The 23,009-nt window shown below is 49.2% G+C and overlaps 1 protein-coding gene across 1 annotated transcript in view; it reads right to left on the reverse strand.

The window, feature by feature from the left end:
* The window catches only part of IQSEC1 (IQ motif and Sec7 domain ArfGEF 1), a 58,875-nt gene that overhangs the window by 28,885 nt on the left and 6,981 nt on the right, over positions 1–23,009 (reverse strand). The window contains exons 3-5 of the mRNA XM_054387542.1: positions 6,903–7,064; positions 2,307–2,429; positions 737–903 (exon numbers count right to left, since the gene is read on the reverse strand). Coding sequence (XP_054243517.1) covers positions 737–903; positions 2,307–2,429; positions 6,903–7,064 — 452 coding nt within the window. The remainder of the gene's footprint in view (positions 1–736; positions 904–2,306; positions 2,430–6,902; positions 7,065–23,009) is intronic.

Consider the following 23,009-nt stretch of genomic DNA (forward strand, 5'->3'; position numbering starts at 1 on the left):
CTGGCCCTGCTGCCCACATTGCTGGGGATCAGCCCAGGACAGGGGCACACAGTACCATGTTGAGCTTCTCCTCACCCAGCACCCCCAAGTCCTCCTGATCTGAAATCCCAGGACACTACAAGTCTTTTGCCTTCACAGGAACTGAAGGTACCACATGCAGTCATGCACACAAACTGCCACAGCTCTGAGAGGCACTGCTGCATTTCTGTACTTTAAGCAGCTTGGGTCTGTCCTTCTGCCTTTCAGACCACTTTTTGGTATCACTGAGAAGATGACTGCTAAACAGAGCATCATCACAGGCTGCTGGGCTGGGGCTGCTCTCTTACCATGCTGCTCCATCCACTGTTGCCACAGAGGAGAGACTGTGCGCGAGGTCGTGTGTCAAAGAAGGGGGAGGAGGGCACTGCACTGACTGAGCAGGCAAAGTTCCTGCCCTTTGCACAAGCACACAGCAGTGCAACTAGAGGAAAAGCTGATTTCCCCCCATGGGCACAAACTATCTTAAAGGGGAAAAAGGGGGATGGGGACTTCAGCCTCATCCTCCAATATCCAAGTTCTCTTCTGCCACGGGAGATGAACATCAGACCCATTCTTCCTCCAGTGCCCAGGAACAACAGGAGGTAGCATCTCCCCACACACCACCTTCCTCACCAGCTCTACAGGGACAGTTTCCTGCCAGGCAGAGGCAATTCCAGGGAGAAGCTGTCCCCCACCTTCCTGGTTAGTGTTTGCTCACCTCTTAGGTTCTTAACAAAATCTTCCAGCTTCATTTTGCGCTCCGGTTTCACGTTTGGGCTGTACATGTCTGTGTTCAGCAGTATGATGGCAAAGGCTAGGATGAAGATGGTGTCAGGGTTCCTAAACTGTCTCACCACACCTGGATTGCAGATACAGTATCTCTGGCTGTGAAAAACAAAAGAAAAAAAAAAAAGGCAAAGAGGAGAAGCTGTCAGGGCTGTGAATTCCTGTCCAAATTCCTCCAAAGAAACCAACTGCTGCTACATTCCAGAAGCTGAGCAACAGATTATTTGCCTTCCATACATACATTTCATTTTCCAGCCACATACTTCCATGAGCCAGTGCTAGAATGAGGAAGGCTTTTGTGTTCTACTCCAGCTTTGCTTCCTAGGACAGATTCTCAGCTACAACAACTTCAGTATTTCATCCTTTTTTTTTTTTTTTTTTTCCCAGTGAGTAATAGCTACTGACAGCAGGTAAGAATACAGCATGGATCTTAGCTCACTTAGCCATAGGATGATTTACCCTGGGCCAGGTATGTGTTGGCATTAATCAGAAAGAGCATGAATAAGTGAAGGCTCTTTACTCCACTACAGTTGAAAAGCTTCAATGAAAGTTTGAGAACATTCTTCTCTCAAATGTAACCAGCCTTGTTAATTGCACTCATAGAAACCATCCTATGCAGGTTCTTTAAGACAGTCAAAACCCCCTGAGCTGCTTTTCAACTGAGGCCAGAAAGCACTCTGAGTTGATAAGCCTTGCTCTGTTGATTCCCATCTGTCTTGGTTTTACAGGGAGCAAGAGAGAGCTCTCTAACCCTTCTCAAAGCAGTTAAAGTCCACACAGGAGTGGATAGAAACACAGTATATTAGTGGAAGTTTAAATGGAAGTGCTGTTCACAAATCACATGCTACAGTGCAAAGCACATAAAAATCAAAGAAATCCATAGGCCATAGTTCTCCAGAACCTCCTTAGGCCAAAGTTTCCCCTACCTCCACCAAACCAAGCTAAAATCCAGGTTTCAAATGCCTCCCACAACCATGCCTCTCTGCCCCCTGCCCTCCTATACAAAGCCAGAAATGAAGCAGCTTAAAATTAGCTTTGCCCAGGCTGCCAGCAGGCTGCTCAAGGCTGAAAGCCTCCCCCATACCAAATAGGAGCTGAAGGAGCTGCACTGGGAAGGGAGCATGGAGAGGAGAAGGGAGGAGGCAACTTGTGCTGTGCCCTTCTAAAGGCTAGATGCAGGCATTCTGGGAATGAAAGAACAGAAATTACCATCTCCTGTCTGCCCCTGGACCTCCTGGAGGTCCTCAACTTTCTGGTTCTTAAAGGCACCCATGCCAAACCATGACACAATGAGACACACATACAGCACCAGCAAATGAAGCTTCCTCTTTTCTCCTGAGCAAAGCCACCACAGGACATGCTGTGTTTGTAGGCAGCTCAGAAGGACCCTGCCAATAAGCAGGGAAATAACTCAGATTTGCTCAGCCTCCCCAGTTCTCCAGGCAGCCCATCAGACAACAGCAGGTTTTCTGGGGAGTGAATCCCCTGTTTCAGCATCCTACCTAAAAGCTTCGATCAGTCGTTCTACTTTCTGGGCTTCTCCTTGAACACGGATATGAGCCTGAAATTTCCTGAGTGCTTCATCCAGTTCCATGGTTGAGAAGTCCATCTCATCCACAACACAGCTAGGAGAGAAACAGATTGCCATTGTGTGTTTTCTTTTGTCTTTTCACTTCCAACAACACAGTTCCCAAAGGTAAGATTCTCAGACCAAAAGCTCCTTTCTGTTTCCCACCTCTGGGTCCAGTTTTGTTCAGTATCTTTATCAACAACCTGGCTGAGGGCATTGAGAGTACCCTCAGCAAGTTCCTGATGATACAAAACTGGGGGATGGCTGACACCCCTCAGGCTGGGCTGACATCCAGTGTGACCTGGACAGGCTGAGAGCTGAGTGCAGACAAACCTCAATAAGGACAAGTGCAGGGTCCTGCATCTGGGGAGGAGCAACAGCAGGCACCAGGACAGGTTAGAGGCTGCCCTGCTGGAAGGCAGCTCCAAAGACCTTGGAGTGCTGGTGGGCAGCAAGTTTTCCACGGAACAACAATGTGCCCTTGGGGCCAAGAGAGCCAATGGGATCCTGGGGTACATCAAGAAAGGTGTCCAGCAGGGCTAGGGAAGTTCTTCTACCTCTCTACTCTGCCATGGTGAGACCACAGCTGCAATCCTGTGTCCAGGTTTGGGCTCCCCAGTTCAAGAGAGACAGAGACCTGCTGGAGAGAGTCCAAGGGAGAACCACGAGGATGATGAGGGGACTTGAGCATCTCCCCTGTGAAGAGAGACTGAGAGCCCTGGGGCTGTTTAGTCTGGAGAAGAGAAGGCTGAGAGGGGATCTGATCAATGTCTATCAATAGCTGAGGGGTGGGTGTCAAGGGGAGGGGGCCAGGCTCTTTTCAGTAGTTCACAGTGATAAGCCAAGGAACAACAGGTACAAGCTTGAACATAGAAGATTTCAGCTCAACATGAGGAGAAACTTCTTTACAGTGAGGGTGACAGAGCCCTGGAGCAGACTCCAGAGAAAGTCTCCTTCTCTGGAGACTTTCCAACCCCACTTGGATGCATTCCTGTGCAGACTGCCCTGGGTGATGCTGCTCTGGCAGGGGGGTTGGACCTGATGATCTCTGGAGGTCCCTTCCAACCTCTGACATACTGTGAGACTGTGATCTCTTGCAGAGATTCGTGGGGTTTGCTGCAACATTCAGCAGCAGCTGCAATAGCTGTAGGTGAGCTGTGAGGGAAGGGCTGTTCAGAAGACATCAGTCACAATGAGCACACAAGGCTCTTTTATTTTCCTTTAACGGAAGAGCTGCTGGGATGACAAAAGTCTGAGTAATGGAAGTGGCAGCCCATTGACACAAATAATTACTGGCTTCCATGCTTCCAGGGCAATCAATTATTGCAACACCTATAATGATCTAAAAGGGTTTGTGCTGCTCAAATATCAAACCTCCAGCAGCAAGCACCAGGATCTGCTCTGTGGCTAGGAAGGTTCCTGCACAGTCCTCACCTCCCCACTGTGTGCCCTGCCTTTCAGGTAACATGCATGCAGAAGGAATCCCTCTCTTCATAGAATCACAGAGTGGCTTAGGTTGGAAAGGAGCTCAGAGATCATCTGCTCCAAACTCCCTGCTGTGGGTAGGACATCTCCCAACTAGCCTTGGTTGCTGAAGGCCTCATCCAACCTGGTCTTGAACACCTCCAGGGAGGGGGCATCCATGACCTCCCTGAGCAACCTGTTCCAGAGTCTCACCACCCTCATACTGAAGAACTTCTTCCTCAGATCCAGTCTAACCCTATTCTCCCTCAGCTCCAAGCCATTCCCTCTTGTCCTGTCTCTAGATACCCTCATGAAAAGTCCCTCTCCAGCCTTCCTGTAGGATCCCTTCAGGTATTGGAAGGCAGCTCTAAGGTCACCCCAGAGTCCTTTCCAGGCTCAGCAACTCCAGCTGCCTCAGCCTGCCCTCATAGCAGAGGTGCTGAAAACATGCTGACAAAAAAAAAACTGTAAGGGAGCCAGTTTAATATAACCAACAAGGTGAACTCTTGTCAGTCTAATACTTTGTTTAAAGACTCCTTTGAAATCTAGAAGCTTATAAATTTCCTCTGTTCAAACTTAGCTTTTGGGTTTGAAATCAACAGACGTGAATCACTGCAAGTAACAGGACTGAGTGCTGAAAGCCCAGAAAGCAAGCAGAGCCCAGCTGTAAAAGCCTTTCCTTAACCATACAGCTTTACAATGATAAATTACAGCAGCTTGCATTTTTCCTCTGGCAACATTGCAGCTAACAGACTAATACCACAGCACTTTATTCACTTGGCCTTCAACATTTTCCCTTTTATGCAGAGGTGGCAAGGAAAGAAACAAACCAGCTTGGCATTTCTCACACCCTTTCCAAACCACACCTCCAGAGCTATTATCAGTTCTGCAATAACCTTCACACAGGTTCTGTAACACCTTCCAAAGCTCTTCTCTTCTTCAGAGGTGTAAAAGGCATGTGCAGGCAAGCTGGAGGCAAAATGAAGTCATCAGCAGAGCAATTAAGGCCCTCCAGTACCATGCTGGCCAACAATGTAATAAGGAGGAGTCTGAAACCACCAGCAGACACTCCACTGTGGTCAGTGTTCCTAACTGGAACCAGGACTTTCTTCCAGTGTTTCTAACTGGTGTACAGAACTTTTCGAGTGGTTACGTCCCCTGTGGGGACAGGCTGAGAGCGCTGGGGTTGTTCAGCCTGGAGGAGAGAAGGCTCCAGGGAGACTTTAGAGTGGCCTTCCACTACCTGAAGGGGGCTACAAGGAGAGCTGGGGAGGGACTTCTGACAAGGGCTGGGAGTGACAGGACAAGAGGGAATGGACTGAAGCTGGAAGAGGGGCAAGATGCAGGGTCAAGCCCTTTCTTCACTGGCTAGTGTCCCAGGAGGACTCTGTCTTTTCTGCCTTTCATCCTGATCTGTGTGTTCCTGAATCCAGTTCCAGAATCCAGCTCCTGAATCCAGTTCCCATCTACTGCTGAGTCCAGTCTGGGACTTGCCCAGTGCCTGCTCCCAGCACCAGTGGTGCCAATGGTGCCATCATTGCCATCAGGGCTTGGGTTCCATACTGGTTTGTGCCTTTCTGTCTCTGTTCCATGGGATTGTTCTTCTCTCCACCCCAGCTGGTTCAGTTTCTTTCCCACTCCATCAGTCCCTCTTTCTTCTTCCCTTTGGGGAGGCAGAGGGCTTCATGGAGAGCCTCTGGCACTCATCAGGTGGCCAGCCCAGCCCTGACCTTGACAGCCAGTTAAATTAACACCCTCTTAAAATAACACCCTCCTCTGCATATAAGGTTTAGACCTTTCTGATCAAGCTGATGTAAGTCTAATTTGCTGCTCTGAATTTCTTTGGTTCTTAAACCAGTTTTTGTTTATCTCATCTTTTGGGAAAGAGCAGCTTTTACAGACCTTGTCAGCACAGGCCTGTGCAGGCTGCAGTCCCTGTTTGTCTAACAGCTGAGCCATTTGGCTGCAGTAATTGTTTCCATGTTCTGGTGCTGATGAAGCCTTATGTTGCATCTAATCACATTGTTTTGTTTCATTCAGTAAATTACTAGGGGAGCCTGAAGAAGGAAAAAAATGTTGGCAATAACACAGTCTCACACCAATAAAATGATAACATAAATTTAGAGTAAATGTACATGGCTGTGGGGAATATAAATCCTGGTAAGTATCTGGCTGGGTCAATAATAAAAACACTAACTTGGTTGGAAAGCAAGGAAAGAAATATTTGCTCATCTGCATGTTTTCTTTCTTAACCCTTAGAAAGCAACACAAGCATTCAGAGACCATGACTACCTCTGGGCTTGATGGAAGGCCTTACACAAACATTCAGAGACCATGACTACCACCTGAGTGATGGAAAGCCTTACTTGAACCTGGGGGTTCTAATCAACAAGCAACTGAAGATGAGCCAGCAGTGTCCAGGTGGCCAAGAAAGCCAAAGGCATCCTGGATGGGATCAGAAATGCTGTGTCCAGCAGGAGCAGGGCAGGGATTGTCCCCTGGGACTCAGCTCTGGGGAGGCCACACCTGGAGTGTTGTGTCCAGTTTTGGGCACCTCAATCCCAGAAAGATGTGGAGGTGCTGGAGCCAGGGCAGAGGAGGGCAAAGAAGCTGTGAAGGGCCTGGAGAATAAATCTTGTGAGGAGTGACTGAAGGAGCTGGGGATGGTTAGTGTGAAACAGAGGAGGCTGAGGGGAGACCTCATGGCTGTCTACAGCTCCCTGAAAGGAGGTTGTGCAGAGGTTGGTGCTGGTCTCTTCTCACAGGTCATTAGTGATAGAACAAGAGGGAATGGCCTCAAGCTGTGACTGGGTAGGTTTAGACTGGACAGTAGGAAACATTTTCCATGGCAAGAGTGGTCAGGGATTGGAATATGCTCCCCAGGGAGATGGTGGAGTCCCTGGCTGTGTTTCAAGGTGGTTTGGATGTGGTGCTTGGGGCTATGGTTTAGGGGTGAGCCTTGCAGAGCAGTGTTCTGCGTTGGACTTGGTGATGCTGAGGGTCTGTTCCAAGCTGAATGTGTCTGTGACTCTGGGAGGAGCCCCTCCCCACAGCCCATACTCACTCCAGCACGTCTCGGTTGAACTGTTTCTGCCGATTGCCCAGGAACTCTCCGATCATCTGTCTGCTGAGACCTTTCCTTTGCAGGAGAAAGTGAGCAACACCAACTGGAGTGTCTGGCACAAAACCTCGTTCAATTAGGTACTGGACTCCTTTTTCAGGTTTTCTGAGGAGAGATGAAAAGACAAACTGATTAAGTTTCTCCCACTGGACCTGAAAAGTACTGGAACAGGCTGCCCAGGGAGGCGGTTGAATGATCACCACCCCCTGGAGGGATTTCAAAGTCATGTAGATGTGGTGCTGAGGGACCTGGCAGTGGGAGGCTGGACTGATGATCTTAAAGGTCTTTTCCAGCCTAAACAATGCCATGACTCTATGAAGGGATCTGATTAGAGTGTTACAACAATGTTACCAACCACTCCTGACCAGCAAACTCCTGGTGTAGTCCCCAGACCAAAGCAACCAACGTGAGGAACACTCTGCTCACTGTTGATAGCTTACCAGCTCTGAAACACGTCTTTGCATGTCACTAGACACTGCCCTTCCCCATAACCCTTCCAAGCAGAAACTTTATAGGCAAGCAGCTTCACACATGGGAGTCAAAACGTTTGTCAGTGCAGAAGTCAAGGCCAACATCAGCTCACTAAACCCTCCTCTGGCTGGGAGGGATGTATCTTCCAGAAAGAGAACTCAAAAGCTGCTTGACGACAAAGAAGAAACAAAGAACTTCCCCAACTTCACACTCCCCTGATGTCAAAAGTTAAACTGACTGAACAGAAACACCTGAAGAAATACAACCTGCAAGCTGAGAATACAAAATGAAGGGGAATAAATAAAGTCAGTCATGCAAAACGAAGCAATGAGCAACAGTGCAGCTCCCACCTCATGTAGATTTTCCTTTCCTTGGCTTTTAACACACCCGTTGGCCCAGATTTCCCTCCCTTGGACAAGCACCTTCACAGTTTGTGGAGTATTTTACATCTCTTTATACATCACTTCCACATTTAGGTGTATTCACAGATGTCTCCAAGCAAAGCCAGCCACAGTTGCTCATTTCAACATACTATGAAACATGTGCTGGGGAGGACAGCTGGGGAGGGAATTGATTTCTGGTAATAAAATCTGCTGCTTACAAAGGCAAACACTACTTCTGTTCTACAGTGCTGTCAAGCTTTAAAATATCAGTGTCTAGGATCAGAGGGAATGGCCTCAAGTTGCACCAGGGCAGGTTTAGGTTGGATATTTGAAGAGTATCTTGCACCTGGGAATGCATAAGCCAGGAGTGCAGCTCAGGGTGGGAGAGCAGCCCTGTGGAAAGGGACCTGGGGGTCTTGGTGGACAACAAGCTCAGCATGAGTGAACAGAGAGCTGCAGTGGCAAAGAAAGCCAACAGGATGCTGAGTTGCATCAACGAGGGCGTCACCAGCAGTGACCACCACTCAGTGCTGGTCAGCCCACACCTGGAGCTCTGCCTGCAGCTTTGGGCCCTGCTGTACAAGAAAGATGTGTGCAGGCTGGAAAGTGTCCAGGGAAGGGCCAGGAGAATCATCACAGGAGTGGCAGCCCTGCTGTGTGAGGAAAGGCTGGGAGAGCTTCACAAAAGAAGGCTTAGGGGAGACCTTATCACCATGGACCAAGACATGAAGGGTGGCTACTAGGAGGATGGAGATTCCCTTTGAACAAGGAGTGCCATGGGAAAGGGTGATGGGGACAAGTTACGGCTGGGGAGATTCCCATTGGACTCCAGAAGAAATTCCCCATGAGAACTGTCAGATGTTGGAATCATCTCCCAAGGAAAGCAGCAGAGTCCCGTACACAACTTTAAGGCTCAGCCTGACAGGGTGCTGGGCCAGCTCATTTCAGCTGCTCTGTTACCTACAAAAGTTGGAGCAGATGCTCCTTGGGGTCCCTTCTAACTTGGCATTTAGTGACTGTGTGATCAGAAGAAACTTCTCTGAAAGGGCTCTCAAAGCCTGGCACAGGCTGCCCAGGGAGATGGTTGAATGCCCATCCCTGGAGGTGTTTCAAAGGGGCAGAGCTGTGGTGCTGAGGGCCATGGCTTAGCCCCAGCCTTGGCAGAGTTGGAGAATGGTCAGACTGGATGACTTTGCAGGGCTTTTCCAACTGAAACCATTCTGTGCTGCTAAAATCCCCCTTGACAGCACACACTGTGCACTGCCTCTGCCAGGGCTGGCACCCCACAGACACCCACTGCTTCTTTTGAAGACATCAGAGGGCTCTTTACACAACCTGTGACTTCATCAGCTTTTTAGTTGTGTCAGGAGTTAGAACCAAACATCCACCTGTAGGAGTGGATGGCTTGCAGCACGTGGGATGCCCTGTGGAAGATGTCTCCTTTAAGGCAAGCCAAAGCTATTTCCAAGGCCAAGGTGACCCTGCTATTTTTACACCTGGTTGATCACACAGCCATCACCCTTCCTGGGGGGTTTTAATTGCAAGGAGCATTACTAAATGCATCACCATTCAGTTCTCCTGCTCTTTTACATTATGCTGTTACACACTTAATACCCTGGGAAGAGTTAGAGAAACGAGAGGAACACACAGAAATGACTCAAAAGGGAGTTCTCACATCTCCATTTCCTGCACCAGGCTCTGTGGCTCTTTAATCTGCAATGAGATTACATCTTCTAAATAAAATCATGTCAAATTCATCTCCTTCCTACTCCACAAGTGGCCCTTTTTCTTGTGCCTAATCTAACTGCTAACTGCTTTTGAGTTGTATTTCAGAGTTCTTCATCTTTTTTTAATTTAAATTCACAACATCCAACCCAACCAGGAATAGTTCACAGATTGCACTGGGTTGGAAGGGACCCTCAAAGGGCATCTTGTCCAACCCCCCTGCAGTCAGCAGGCACATCTCCAACTACAGCAGGCTGCCCAGGTCTGATCTTGAATGTCTCCTGGGATGGGGTCTCAATCATATCCCTGGGCAACCTGTTCCAGTATTTCACCACCCTCATAGCAAAGAACCTCCTCCTAATGTCCAACATGCTCCAGTTTCAAACCACTGCCCCTTGTCCTATCCCCACAGGCCCTTCTGAACAGTCCCTCCCTAGCCTTCCTCTAGGTCTGCTTCAGATATTAAAATGCAGCTCTAAGGTCTCCCCAGAGCCTTCTCTTCTCCAAGCTGAACAGCCCAACTCTCTCAGCTTGTCCCCATACCAGAGGTGCTCCAGCCCTCTCTGATGCTCTTTGTGGCTTCCTCCAGCAGGCCCATGTCCTGTTTGTGTTGAGAGCCCCAGAGCTGGACACAGTACTCCAGGTGAGGTCTCACCAGGACAAGCAGGGTGGCAGAATTACTTCTCTTGATCTGCTGGCCATGCAGCCCAGTTATCTCTACCCTCCTTGATAGTCAGCTACTTTTGTCCCTAGAATTCCCAGTGGCACAAGCCCAGGAGAAAGCAGAAAAGCAGAAAACAAACACCACTACCAAAAAGCACAGCTTGTTCCACAGATCAGCCTTACTGGAGAGCTAGAAAATGCTGCATCATTCCTCGCTGCACTAAGCCACACCCTGACACCTTACCCCCCTAAACCTGAATGTGTAAAACCCCCACAAAGGTGACAGATGATGCATGTCACACCAGCTCCTGTGGAGCTGCATGGCTTTACAGCACTCAGGGGCTGCCTTTTCACACAGGAGGTTCAGCACCATGAAATCACTTTACTCAAATACACTTCAGACTAGGCCAGCTGAGTCTCCCAAACAGACTCACAAACACGTTTGGCAATGCACTGGAGGCCAAAAGCTCCTGTCCCAGCCATACCTTCTTCATGCATCAGGTAGTTTTTGCAGTCCAGGATCATTTGAAAGAAGGCAAATTTGTTACCAGTTGTAACACAGAACCAGTGTAAACTCTGAACCCTAGTAACATGAAAAGAGCAGCTGAAATCTCTGAGCTGGGGGAATGAAGATTGCTCCTTCCCTGTGTGAACAGTGGCATAGACTCCAGAGTAACAGTGAAGAAACTTAATGGCTTGGCTCATTCCTGGCCCCACCAACTCAATTTGCCAACTCCAGATCAGTACAACTGTGTCATACAATCACAGGGTGGATTAGGTTGGAAGAGATCTTAAAGATCATCCATTTCCAACGCCCCTGCATCTGCTGGGAATGACAAAAAAAGCCTCTGGGTTGGGTAAGGAAGCCAAGACACAGCACATTTCTCACAGCTTCTCTGCACCTTGTGGAAACAAGGAGATAGTTTTGCACATTACTGTGGCAGGAGCCCTACAGTTTCCCCCACAGCAGGGATGACTTCTCCTCCCTCTGGTCTGTTCACCTTCCCAGGTTCATAGAATCAGTCAGGGTTGGAAGGGACCACAAGGATCAGCCAGTTCCAACCCCCCTGCCATGGGCAGGGACACCTCACACTAGATCAGGCTGCCCAGAGCCTCATCCAGCCTGGCCTTAAACACCTCCAGGGATGGGGCCTCAACCACCTCCCTGCACAACCCATTCCAGGCTCTCACCACTCTCATGGGGAAGAACTTCTTACTCATGTCCAGCCTGAATCTCCCCACTTCCAGCTTTATTCCATTCCCCCTAGTCCTATCACTACCTGATAGCCTAAAAAGTCCCTCCCCAGCTTTCTTGGAGCCCCCTTCAGATACTGCAAGGCCACAAGAAGGTCACCTCAGAGCCTTCTCTTCTCCAGACTGAACAGCCTCAACTCTTTCAGTCTCTCCTCATAGGAGAGGTGCTCCAGCCCTCTGATCATCCTGGTGGCCCTTCTCTGGACACCTTCCAGCATGTGCAGATCCCTCTTGCAATAGGTGCTCCAGAACAGGATGCAGTATTTCAATGACACAGAGGGCAACGCCTCCTCCTCTCCTTCCCTGCCTATCCTTCCTAAGGAGCTTGGACCCATCTATCCCTACATTCCAGTCATGGAAATCATCCCACCAAGTTTCAGTAACAGCCACTATGTCATGGCATGTTCATTCAAGACCAAACCATAAAGCCTACCAGCAGAGATATGAAGGTCACACAGCTCACTTGCAATTACCTCCAATTACCTGGAGCAGCCTCCACTCAGTGAAAGTGAATTTCTAACTCCTGTGACTAACAAAAGAATTTACCAGGAAGTGAGCTCAGTGCCCAGCTCTGTTTGGTGGGGCAGCAACATAAAGAGAGGAAACTCTGTAGACACCTGCTTTCATGAAACTGCAGCTCTGCCATGACTTTTGGGCTGATCAATCGGTTCCTTTATGTCACCATTTCCTAGCAAAGTGTTAGGAAACCAAACACTAAGCATTTATTACTGCTACTGAAAGTTTAGGTTTGCCTGAAAGCCATCATGCCTGAATCAGAGCTGACTGGAGACCCACAAACAGTGCCCAAAAGGCAGCTCAAGGCTCCAAGCAGGAAGTCTGGGCTGTTTCAGTACAGGAGGAAAAAGAGAACTTAAAGGTTTTTTCCAGAAATAGGATTTGTTTCTGTGAGCAAAGCATCAGCCTTGAGGAACAAAGCAGTAAGCAGAGGGAGGAGCATCCTAAGGCACACCCCAAGCAGTGGCTGGACATGTCCTTGCTAGTAAAAACAACCCTGAGTCATCATGCTAGAGCAGATTTTGTAGCTCCTCATTATTGCCTCTCCTGGCACTGGGCAGCCTGCTTTTACCCTCCCCTCCTGCTGCTCCTTCCCTCCTTGGAAGAAAGGAAATATTTCAGTGAAATCAATGGACCAAAACACTCTGTGAGGATGTTCTCACCTCCTCTGACCCTGCTGCATCTCTGCATTTCTCAGAGAGCAGGGGAAAGGGTTTGGAGCTTCCAGCAGAGCAAAATACACTGCACTGTGAGACAAGAGAGATGAAAAACCTGCTGGCTGTCTCAGAACTGCTTGCCAGGGCTGAGCACTGCTTTCATGCTTATGCAACTGCAGTCAGGAATGAGGTATTAAGATGACTATGTCCTGGAAGCTGAGGAACAGTCCCTGTCTTAATGCCTTCTAGTGTCCCTGTCCTAGAGTCTCTTTCCACACCCTCACCCCAGTTACACAGAACAGAAGCACTTCCATCTTCAATTTCTGCACCTCTGCTGACTGCAAAATTATTTCTCAGGTCCAGAGAAGGGCAACAAGAGTGGTGAAGGGTCTGGAGAACTCAGGTCTTGTGAGGAGCAGCTGAGGGAACTGGGGTTGTTTAGTCTGCAGAAGAGGAGGCTGAGGGGAGACCTCATTGCTCTCTATAACTTCTTGAGAGGAGGTTGTAGACAGGTGGGGGTTGGTCTCTTCCCCCTAGTAACGAGTTGTAGGATGAGAGGAAACAGCCTGGTGTTGCACCAGGGGAGGTTTAGGTTGGACATCAGAAGCTTTTTCACTGAAAGGGCTCTCAAACACTGGAACAGACTGCCCAGGGAGGTGGTTGAATGCCCATCCCTGGAGCTGTTTGAAAGAGGCAGAGCTGTGGTGCTGAGGGCTATGGTTTAGCCCCAGCCTTGGCAGAGCTAGAGAATGGTTGGGCTGGATGAGCTTAAAGGGCTTTTCCAGACTAAATGATTCTGTGATCCTACAGCTCCCCAGAAATCCCATTAATTTAAAGGGGATACCTTTTAGATTGGCAGTGCAAAACCAGCAGATCCACCTACCCAAATTCAGTAGGTAGATGTGACCTTTCAGAGGAAAGACTCAGTTCCCCCTTCTTTTTTCCTTAACTCTTCTCCCAAGGGCTCCTTTGCAGCCTTCCCAAGTCCCTCTTCCAAACTCCCCTCTGTGTGCTGGCAGCTGGCCACATTTTTCACCCTCAGAATGTTTTCACTTTAGATTTGGGGGCAGGGGGAATTCCAGTTCTGGCATCCAAATCACACCCTAGGCTGGCCTGGGAGCTGCTCAGCCCATCCACTTCCTCCCTTCTTGGGGCCATTCTCTCCCAAGCAGCTGTTCCCTCCTGAGCAGGCCCCTGGCCCCGCTCCAGCACAGCAGTTCCCCATTCCTGGCACGTAGCAGCAGGAGCGGGACTGTGCCCAGCGTGGCTGAGGGCAGGCAGGGCTGGTGGCAGAGGGTGAGGTAATGGCTCCTTGAGGGCTCCAGTTCACACAGTTCCTGCTGGCCCTGGCACAGCCTTCCAAAAGCTGGTTCTGCTGTCAACATTTGCTCAAGTTTCTGCTTCCCCTTTCAGGGCAGTAAAGGGAATCCTTCTGCCCATGTTTGAAAGCTGCTGGTTGACTGCATGGAGTTCAGTTGCCTTTCAGTGCTAATCAAAGTGCCCACTCTGGAGGAAGAGAAGGGAAAATGGCTCCTGAAGGAGGGAAGATAAAACACCCACAGAACAAAGCAAAACACACAGAGCTTTTTTTTTTCCCTTCCCCTTTGGGTGTTCTCACTTAGGGCTAAATGTTTTCAGGAATAATGAGAGTCACACTAAGAACATTCTTCCCCTCTTACTAACTCCTCAGTGTGTTAAAGGACAAGCTACAGGGAGAGCTTTGATTTGCATTGGGGTTGGAACTGTCTGTGGCTGAATAATCTGCACTCCAGATGTTGGAACGACAGTGAAGTCCCTCTCAGAATATACATGAGGATGGCAGAGGGCTCCTGTAGAACACAGCACAAGGCTCCTGAGGCTCCTGTCTCCCCTTCCCTCTTCCTGTTGAACTATTCCCTAAAATACAGGATGACACAGGGTTGGCAAAGACTTTACAGATTAGATATGAGAGATGCAGGAGAGCATAATGGGCAGACATTTGAACACAGCAAGTTCTATCTAAACACAGATTCATAGAAAGGTTTGGACTGGAAGGGACCTTAAAGACCATCTAGTTCAAACCCCTCTGCCATGGGCAGGGACACCTCCCACCAGCCCAGCTTGCTCAGGGCCTCATCCAGCCTGGCCTTGAACCACCTCCAGGGAGGGGACATCCACCACCTCCCTGGGCAACCTGTGCCAGTGTCTTACCACCCTCACTGCAAGGAATTTCTTCCTAATCTCCAGCCTAAATTTCCCCTCCCCAAGCTTCAATCCATTCCCACTTGTCCTATTCACTACAAGACCTTGTCAAAAATCCCTCCCCAGCTTTCTTGCAGGTCCTCCTCAGGTACTGGAAGGCTGCTCTAAGGTCTCCCTAGTGGCTTCTGAGAAGGAACTTCTTTACTCTGAGGGTGGCAGAGCACTGGAGCAGACTGCCCAGAGAGGTGGTGGAGTCTCCATCTCTGGAGGCTGCCTGGATGTGTTCCTGTGTGAACTACCCTAGGTGACCCTGCTCTGGCAGGGGGGTTGGACTGGATGATCTCCATAGGCTCCTTCCAACCCCTACCACTCTGTGATTCTGTGATCATCTGAGCAAATAATTAGTTCAAAGGTAAATTGAACCAACTTAGTTTGATTTACACCTTCTCCCTCCTACTCAGTCTGTACTTTCAAAGCCTAAAATAATTAGAAGCATTTCCAACAAACTTTCAACCTAAGGGAGACAGCCTAAAACTGCTTGTTCTCAGATTTCAGCCTGACTGAAAGCAACACAGGGAGTACGTTCAGCATCTCAAGGGGAATTCATAAGGCATGTGATGGGTGTAGAGGAACACCAGATGAATACACTTATTACAACATTTAAACTAATGAATGCTTGAGAAATCTCCTGTAAAAATCAGATTAATCACATCTGGCAGCTTTTAAGGATTTCAAACAGGAGTTTTGCAGTGCTTTCTGAATGTAACAGTACTTAGGAATCCAAACTACCTTCAGTCTCTCCCTACATGTAAATGATGGCAAGCATAGGCTCTGTTGAAGAGTTAAAGCTGCTTTCATGCAGGATGAAACCAGCGCCTTCTCCCTAGCATCATTATTGTGTGTCTGAGATTTCCAATGAGAACTGCCATTTGCAGTTGTGCATTTGCTAGAACCCTGCCAGCACTCAGCAAGTTTCTCTCCCATCTGCTTAGTCAAACAAAGAAATATGTCTGTTAACATTCAGGGAATCACAGAACCACAGACTGCTCTGGGTTGGAAGAGACCTTAAAGCTCATCCAGTTCCAACCTCCTGCCATGGGCAGGAACACCTCCCACCAGCCCAGCTTGCTCAAGGCCTCATCCAACCTGGCCTTCAACACCTCCAGGGAGGGGACATCCACAGCCTCCCTGGGCAACCTGTGCCAGTGTCTCCCCACCCTCACTGCAAAGAATTTCTTCCTCATCTCCAGTCTCAATCTCCCCTCTCCCAGCTCAGAGCCATTCCCCTTGTTCTGTCACTCCAAGCCCTTGTCAAAAGTCCCTCCCCAGCTCTTCTGGAGCCTCTTCAGGTACTGGAAGGTTGCTCTAAGGTCTCCCTGGAGCCTTCTTCTCTCCAGGCTGAACAGCCCCAGCTCTCTCAGCCTGTCCCCATGGGGGAGGTTCTCCAGCCCTCTGATCATCTTTGTGGCCTCCTCTGGACCTGCTCCAACAGTTCCATTCCCTTCTTGTGCTGGGAGCCCCTGAGCTGGATGCAGTGCTCCAGGTGGGGTCTCAGCAGAGCAGAGAGGCAGAATCCCCTCCCTCAATCTGCTGTCACACTGCTTTGGATGCAGCCCAGGATGGGTTCAATGACCTTAAAGGTCTTTCCCAACCAAAACAATTCTGTGATTCCGTAACTGCAATGCAGTTGTAGTGAAGGACCAAGAGGAAAAAACCCAACTCCTTGGGAGGCAAGGGGGTGATTATGATGAGTGCTAAGGCTCGAGGCAGAGACCTAAACACTGGTAGGTGCCCTCCAACAGCATTTTCCTGTGATTTAAGCCAAGAATAGAATGCATTGAACCAGGCTTGGAGGCAGCAATCTCAATGTGTGAGAAAGTCTGCTCCTGGCATTGGCATCCAATTCTTATTAAGAGTCATTTTTCATTTGTGAATAAAATCATCCCCACCACAAATTAAATGAAGCCTGTGGGGCCTCAGTGCTTACAGGTCAAAATATGATACATCACTGCAGAACGCAACAGATCCTCCTGCCTTATTAACCCTGTCCATAAATCCCTTGAGGGCACTTGGGAACAGTGGGAACCTTCATGATACCCTATTAGAAAGGAAGCTAGAGAAAACTCCCCAAAACAGTATGCTTGCATGGACTGAGAACACATGGGGAATGGTTTTCCATCTGTCACTACCCTTTCCAGAAATTAAAAAAGGGGGAATGGGCAGTAAAAGACATCTGGGAAAACTTATTATAGAAATATTTATAGCCTAGCTTCTGCTCCAGCAATGTAAAGTGGTTGATGCTCATTCACATCCAAGATGTACCCTGAAGGCCATAAAGCCTTCCACCAAACAGTACAGGAAAAGAGCCCTCCACAAACCCCTGTGTCATGACACAATCAGCAGGAGAGTGGCAGGGTGCAAACGGCCACGAGCTGCACTCACCAGGCTCTCCTCAGCAGCAGCCTCACAAACTGGCACCAGCACAACTGGCTCCCATGGCAAGAAGTCACAGTGCCAGAGAACACTGCCAGAGGGGAGGACATTGCACAGTGTCTCCCAACATCTGATATCCCAAACGTGACTCTGGTCCCTGCTTGACTCACAAATGAGTCTGAGAAGCACACAACTTGAGTGCTGCGTTCTGTTCTGGGCACCACAGTGTAAGGAAGACATTGAGGGGCTGGAGGGTGTCCAGAGAAGAGCAACGAGGCTGGTGAGAGGTTTGGAGGGTGTCATATGAGGAGTGGCTGAGGGAAATGGGGTGGTTTAGTCTGGAGAAAAGAAGGCTGAGAGGAGACCTCATTGCTCTCTACAATCCCTGAAAGGAGGCTGGAGTGAGGCTGGTGTTGGTCTCTTCTCCTAAGTAACTAACGACAGGATGAGAGGAAATGGCCTGAATTTGTGCTGGGGAGGTTGAATGTTAGGAAAAATTTCTCTCCTGCAAGAGTGGTCAGGCACTGAAACAGGCTGCCCTGAAGGTGCTAGAGTCCCCATCCCTGGAGGTGTTCAAGAAGCCTGTAGACGTGGCTCTTCAGGATATAGTTTAGTGGCCATGGCAGTTGCATTACAGTTCAACTCAATGATTTTGAAGGTCTTTTCCCTAATGATTCTATGATAATAGGCACAGTCACATCAAACATTCAAACTGTTCTAATGTTACCCAAGTTTGGCTGAAAACACAGAATCACAGAATCAACCAGGTTGGAAGAGACCTCCAAGTCCATCAAGTCCAACCCATCACCCAACCCTAATTAATCAACCAGACCATGGCACTAAGTGCCTCAATCAGGCTTTTCTTAACCACCTCCAGGGATGCTGACCCCACCATCTCCCTGGGCAGCCTGTTTGTACCCCTTGGCCAAGAGAGTGCTGACTAATCCCTGCCCTGTACTCCGCCGGACAGGGCCCAGGTAGGTGCACCACGGGTTTGAGGAGGCAGGGACTGAGGGCAGCGCTAGCACCACACATACCTGGTAACCACAACCACCTGGCAAGGAGCCACCACTGCTGCCACCCTCACGGTGGCACAAGAGAAGGGAAGGTGACAAGCAACTTCCTCCTGCTGCACAGGAGCCCAGCCTGCCACTACCAAGAGCAGAGCTGGCCCGCGGGCAGGACGCCTTCCCTCACCCTGCTCAGGCTCAGCCGCTGGGTCCGGTTTAATCTGCTCCAACCATCAGTGCACTGCTGGCAGAATGGAACCTGAAAATCCTACCAGCTTGGCCTGCAGCAACTGGTAAACCTGGTATTTCCAGCCTGCAGTCAAAACAAACAGGAGAATACAATCACAGCCCTTTTCACTTGGGGCTTTTTCAACTTTGCTGTTGCTTTTTTTTTCCTTTCCTTTTTTTTTTTTTTTCTCTTCTCTCTTTTCAAGCAGCAAGTCAAAAGGGCTCTTGAAGCCTTGTTTATAAGCAAATCAGTCTCAAAGGCTGGATTTGCATTGGCAGGGCTTTGGAGCCTGCAAAATAAACCTTTCTAGGTAGTGTTTTCCTTCTGCCTCAGAGGGAGGAATGGTTTCTAGTGTAATTTCTCCCAGACTACATCCCTTTCAAACCCCACTGAAGAAAAGCTCTGATTCAACACAGCTGGCCTCACCAGGCCTCCCTGGGAGCCCTGCTCTCTGGCCATGCACCTGCACTCCTTCCTTTGGGAAGGCAATGAATGGCACCACACCATCTGACAGCTCCTGGCAGCGGGGAATCACTACTGCCATTCACAGCCAGCAGGATGTGCAGAAGCTGCCACTTAGCTGCAATTTCTTGGCCAGAGATCATTTGGTTTGGGTGAGGTTTTAAACATCTTTTATAAAGTGTACTGCTTCAAACAGCACAAGGATTCCAAACTCAGCATTAAGGTGAAGTTTCAAACAAACTGATCAAGGGATAAAATCCCCAGAAAAATGTTTGTCCTGCTTTCAGCCAGAGCAGAACTGATTCTATTCAGGGCTGTGACTTCCCAGCTCAGTCTCTGCAATTTCTGCAGCTCAGGGCAGGTTTGCACAGCCAGAGGCTGCTTCTAGCAGGGAGAAGCTGATGGGGAAAGCTCCTTCCAAGGGCTGGGGGTGCAGATCAAGGGCACTGCTAAATCCTGTGCCCCACACTGGGATACAGGAAGTCAGAGGTGGCACCTGCAGGGAGGAGCAGACAGGACAGGCAACCCTCAACTGCCCAACAAGGGATTCCATCCCATGGATGGCATCTTCAGGAGGAGAATGCTGAGGGATCACCACCATCAAGCCTGTTCTTCACTGGCCAGTGTCCCAGGAGGACTCTATCCCTTCTGCCTTCCATCCCGATCTGCATGTTCCTGAATCCAGTTCCAGAATCGAGCATCTGAATTTGGTTCCCATCTGCTGCTGAGTCCAGCCTGGGACTTGCCCAGTGCCTGCTCCCAGCACCGCTGGTGCCAATGGTGCCATCATTGCCATCAGGGCTTGGGTTCCATATTGGTTTGTGTCCTTCTGTCTCTATTCCATGAGATTCTTCTCATTTCCAGTCTAGCTTTAGTTTCTTTCCCACCCTGTCAGTCCCTCTCCCTTCTTCCCTTTCTCTTCCCCTTGGGAAGGCAGAGGGCTTCAATGGAGATCCCCTGGCACTCATCTAGTGGCCAGCCCAGCCCTGACCCTTGACAATGGCTTTTTATTACCTATAGTTTTTTCTCTACTCTTCTGTGTTCTCCATTCTCCAAGGACCTTTGTGTTGCTCCTGTTTTGCATATAACAGTGACCAAGTGCCCACCAGTGTGCTCTGCTTTGAGTCCACCCAGAATCAGCCATTCTAGGAAAGGGCTTCTGGTCAGAAACTGCTGTTGGGCCTCTGGAAATCATTGTAACAGGAAAGCCAGGAAAGTAATAAAGCATCTGCTGAAACTTCAATTGTGAGGATCCTAACTTTCCATGCTTTTAAACACATCTTTGTTTCAACACTCCCTGGTGCCCAAAGCAAAAGTATTTACTACAGTTCATGCTCCTCTCTGAGGCTCTAAATCCTTTGCATTTCACCTACCAGAAAGAAAATGACAGGGATTAATCTGCCATTAGGGTTGGGACCTTAATTTGCAAGGACCATTTTAAAGGTGGAAATGAAACAAACATGAACTTCTTGTACCAAACATCCCTCTGGAAGGTGCAGACATGTGGAAAAACCCTTTTTGACTTGGTGCAATAGGTAAGTTGAAAGGCACATCTGGCAGCTCTGCAAGGTCCTTCCGCCTGGGTGGAGCTCACATCCTCTCAGCAGCTCGCTGCCAACACTTCTGCTGCTCCCTCACTTTGTGGCCTTACATGGAAGATCACGTGGCCAAAAGACATCTAAAATGCTTCTGCTGCATTGACTTGAACACTGGAGAGTGGCCTTCAAAATGCAGCCTAGCCCAGGGTCTGTGTCAGGGCTGGACTGCATGCCAGCGGAGCACCAGAGGCTCTTCATGAAGCCCTCTGCCTTCCCAAAGGGAAGAGAAAGGGAAGAAGAGAGAGGGACTGATGGGCTGGGAAAGAAACTAAACCAGCTGGGAGGGAAAGAAGGACAATCCACTGAAACAGAGACAGACAGAAACCAATGTGGAACCCAAGCCCTGATGGCAATGATGGCACCATTGGCACCACTAGTGCTGGGGGCAGGCACTAGGCAAGTCCCAGACTGGACTCAGCAGCAGATGGGAACCAAATTCAGGCACTGGACTCAGGAATACACAGATCAGAATGGAAGGCAGAAGGCACAGAGTCCTCCTGGGACACTGGCCAGTTAAGAAGGGGCTTGACCCTGGTGATCCCTCAGCTTTCTCCTGAAGATGCCATCCATGGGATGGAATCCCCTGCTGGGCAGTTGAAGGCCACCTGACCTGTCTGCTCCTCCCTGCAGGTGCCACCTCTGACTTCCTGCACCCACAAGATGTGGCAGTGCCCTTGGTTTGCACAGGAGCAAGTCCAAGGCAGAGCCTTTCTGCAGCCCAGCCCTTGGCAGGAGCTCTCCCCATCGGCTTCTCCCTGCTAGAAGCAGCCCCTGGCTGTGCAAACCTGCCCTGAACTGCAGAGAGTGCAGAGATTGAGCTGGGAAGTGACAGCCCTGCCCAGAATCAGTTCTGCTCTAGCTGAAAGCAGGACAATCTGGTCACAGGATAGGCAGCAGCAGCAGCAGTTTGTAACATAGAACTGTATGCACAGGCAGACCCTTGCTGAGCAGTTGCATTTTTGCCACATCATGAGAGAGGAACTGCAAAGCTGGGACTGAGTTGCAGGAAGTCCATCTGACCTGCAGATCCCCTTCCTGGCTCATGTCTAACCAGGCTGGGCAATCCTCCTTTACAACACACCCAGGACCTGGCTTTCCTGTCAATAAACGTTTGGACACACAAGACAGAATCATAGAACCATGGAATGCATTGAGCTGGAAAGGACACTCCAAGGTCATCTTGTCCAATTCCCCCTGCAGTCAGCAGGGACATGCTTTGTGTGCTGAGAACAAGGGAGCATAATGGTCAGAAGTGATTTGAAACTAATGGACCTGTATAGCACAGCTGTAAAAAGGAAAAGGATTCTTCACCTAAAAGAAATCATCACTTGTAAAGCCTGGAGAGCAGATCAACACAATCTCTACCCTTTCACTTAACCTCAACAAATTGCATTCAATTTGCCATCCCACCTGATACATTCCCAAGAGTCTCCTCCTGAACTCCTTAAAGAGGAAAGCTTTGGAACTTGCCCAGCTCCCATTTTCAAAGATCTTACAGACACATGCACCATCACATTCAATGATGGTCCAAGAGCTGAGGCTGCACAGAGGGGAAATAAATCTATAAAATGTCACAGTCTGGGAACTTGTAGAGCCACAATCAAATGTGGGAGAATTGGGGACAATCCAAGTTACCAACAGAATCAGAGTGATGTGGCAGAAGGTAATGAGAACCTTCAGTTCTGTATCATTACTGGAGAGAGAATGTGGTGGGGGGATGGAAACAATCACACAGAGCAGAAGATCACAGACAGGTGCTGCCTGGGGTTCTGTGCAGTGCTCTCTTTAGAACTCACTGTTAAGATTAGGCTGAAGGCATCTTACAACCAGCCAGTGCATACAAAGCCATTCAAGCCCACGCAGCAAGATCAATTAGATGTGTTTCAAGTAACAGCCCCTTCTCTCCTCTTCTTCTCACTTCCAGCAGGCCACTAGAAGTGTGACAACTTTCAGTGCTCCTATTCCTTGCTGCGTGCTGCTGCAGCATTTCCTCCATTCACCTTTTTCCTCACACCCCTCTGCAACTGATTCCAAAGACTGCATCATCAAGCCTGAAGTTCACTGATCACTGACTGCTTGAGGCTTAATTACTGTGCAAAACCCTGAGCCTGAGTGAACACCAAGTCTCTCAAATGCCAGACAGCACCTCCCTCCCCACTGCCCCTCCAAGCACCTTCATGTTTGCAAATCTTCCAAAACAAGCACACAGATTTATCTTCCCACCCAGGAAAAGCTGCAGAGCCCCTCTGAATGACTTCCAGTTGGTTTAAAGCTGCCATCAAGTCCTGTTAGCTCTTTACAGAGATCAAAACACAGCCCTGGAAGTGTGCACAGCCAGACCTGGCCAATCCAGACTTAGAACTGTAACGTGCAGCCTCATGGGGGAGGCACTGAAAAGCTTTAATTATCCCTGATGTGACAACACACCATTAAGAGCTGAACCACTGACCTACTCATCCAAACACAGCA

Source organism: Indicator indicator, chromosome 15 (genome assembly GCF_027791375.1).
Source record: "Indicator indicator isolate 239-I01 chromosome 15, UM_Iind_1.1, whole genome shotgun sequence".
In the NCBI taxonomy this organism is placed as follows: domain Eukaryota; kingdom Metazoa; phylum Chordata; class Aves; order Piciformes; family Indicatoridae; genus Indicator; species Indicator indicator.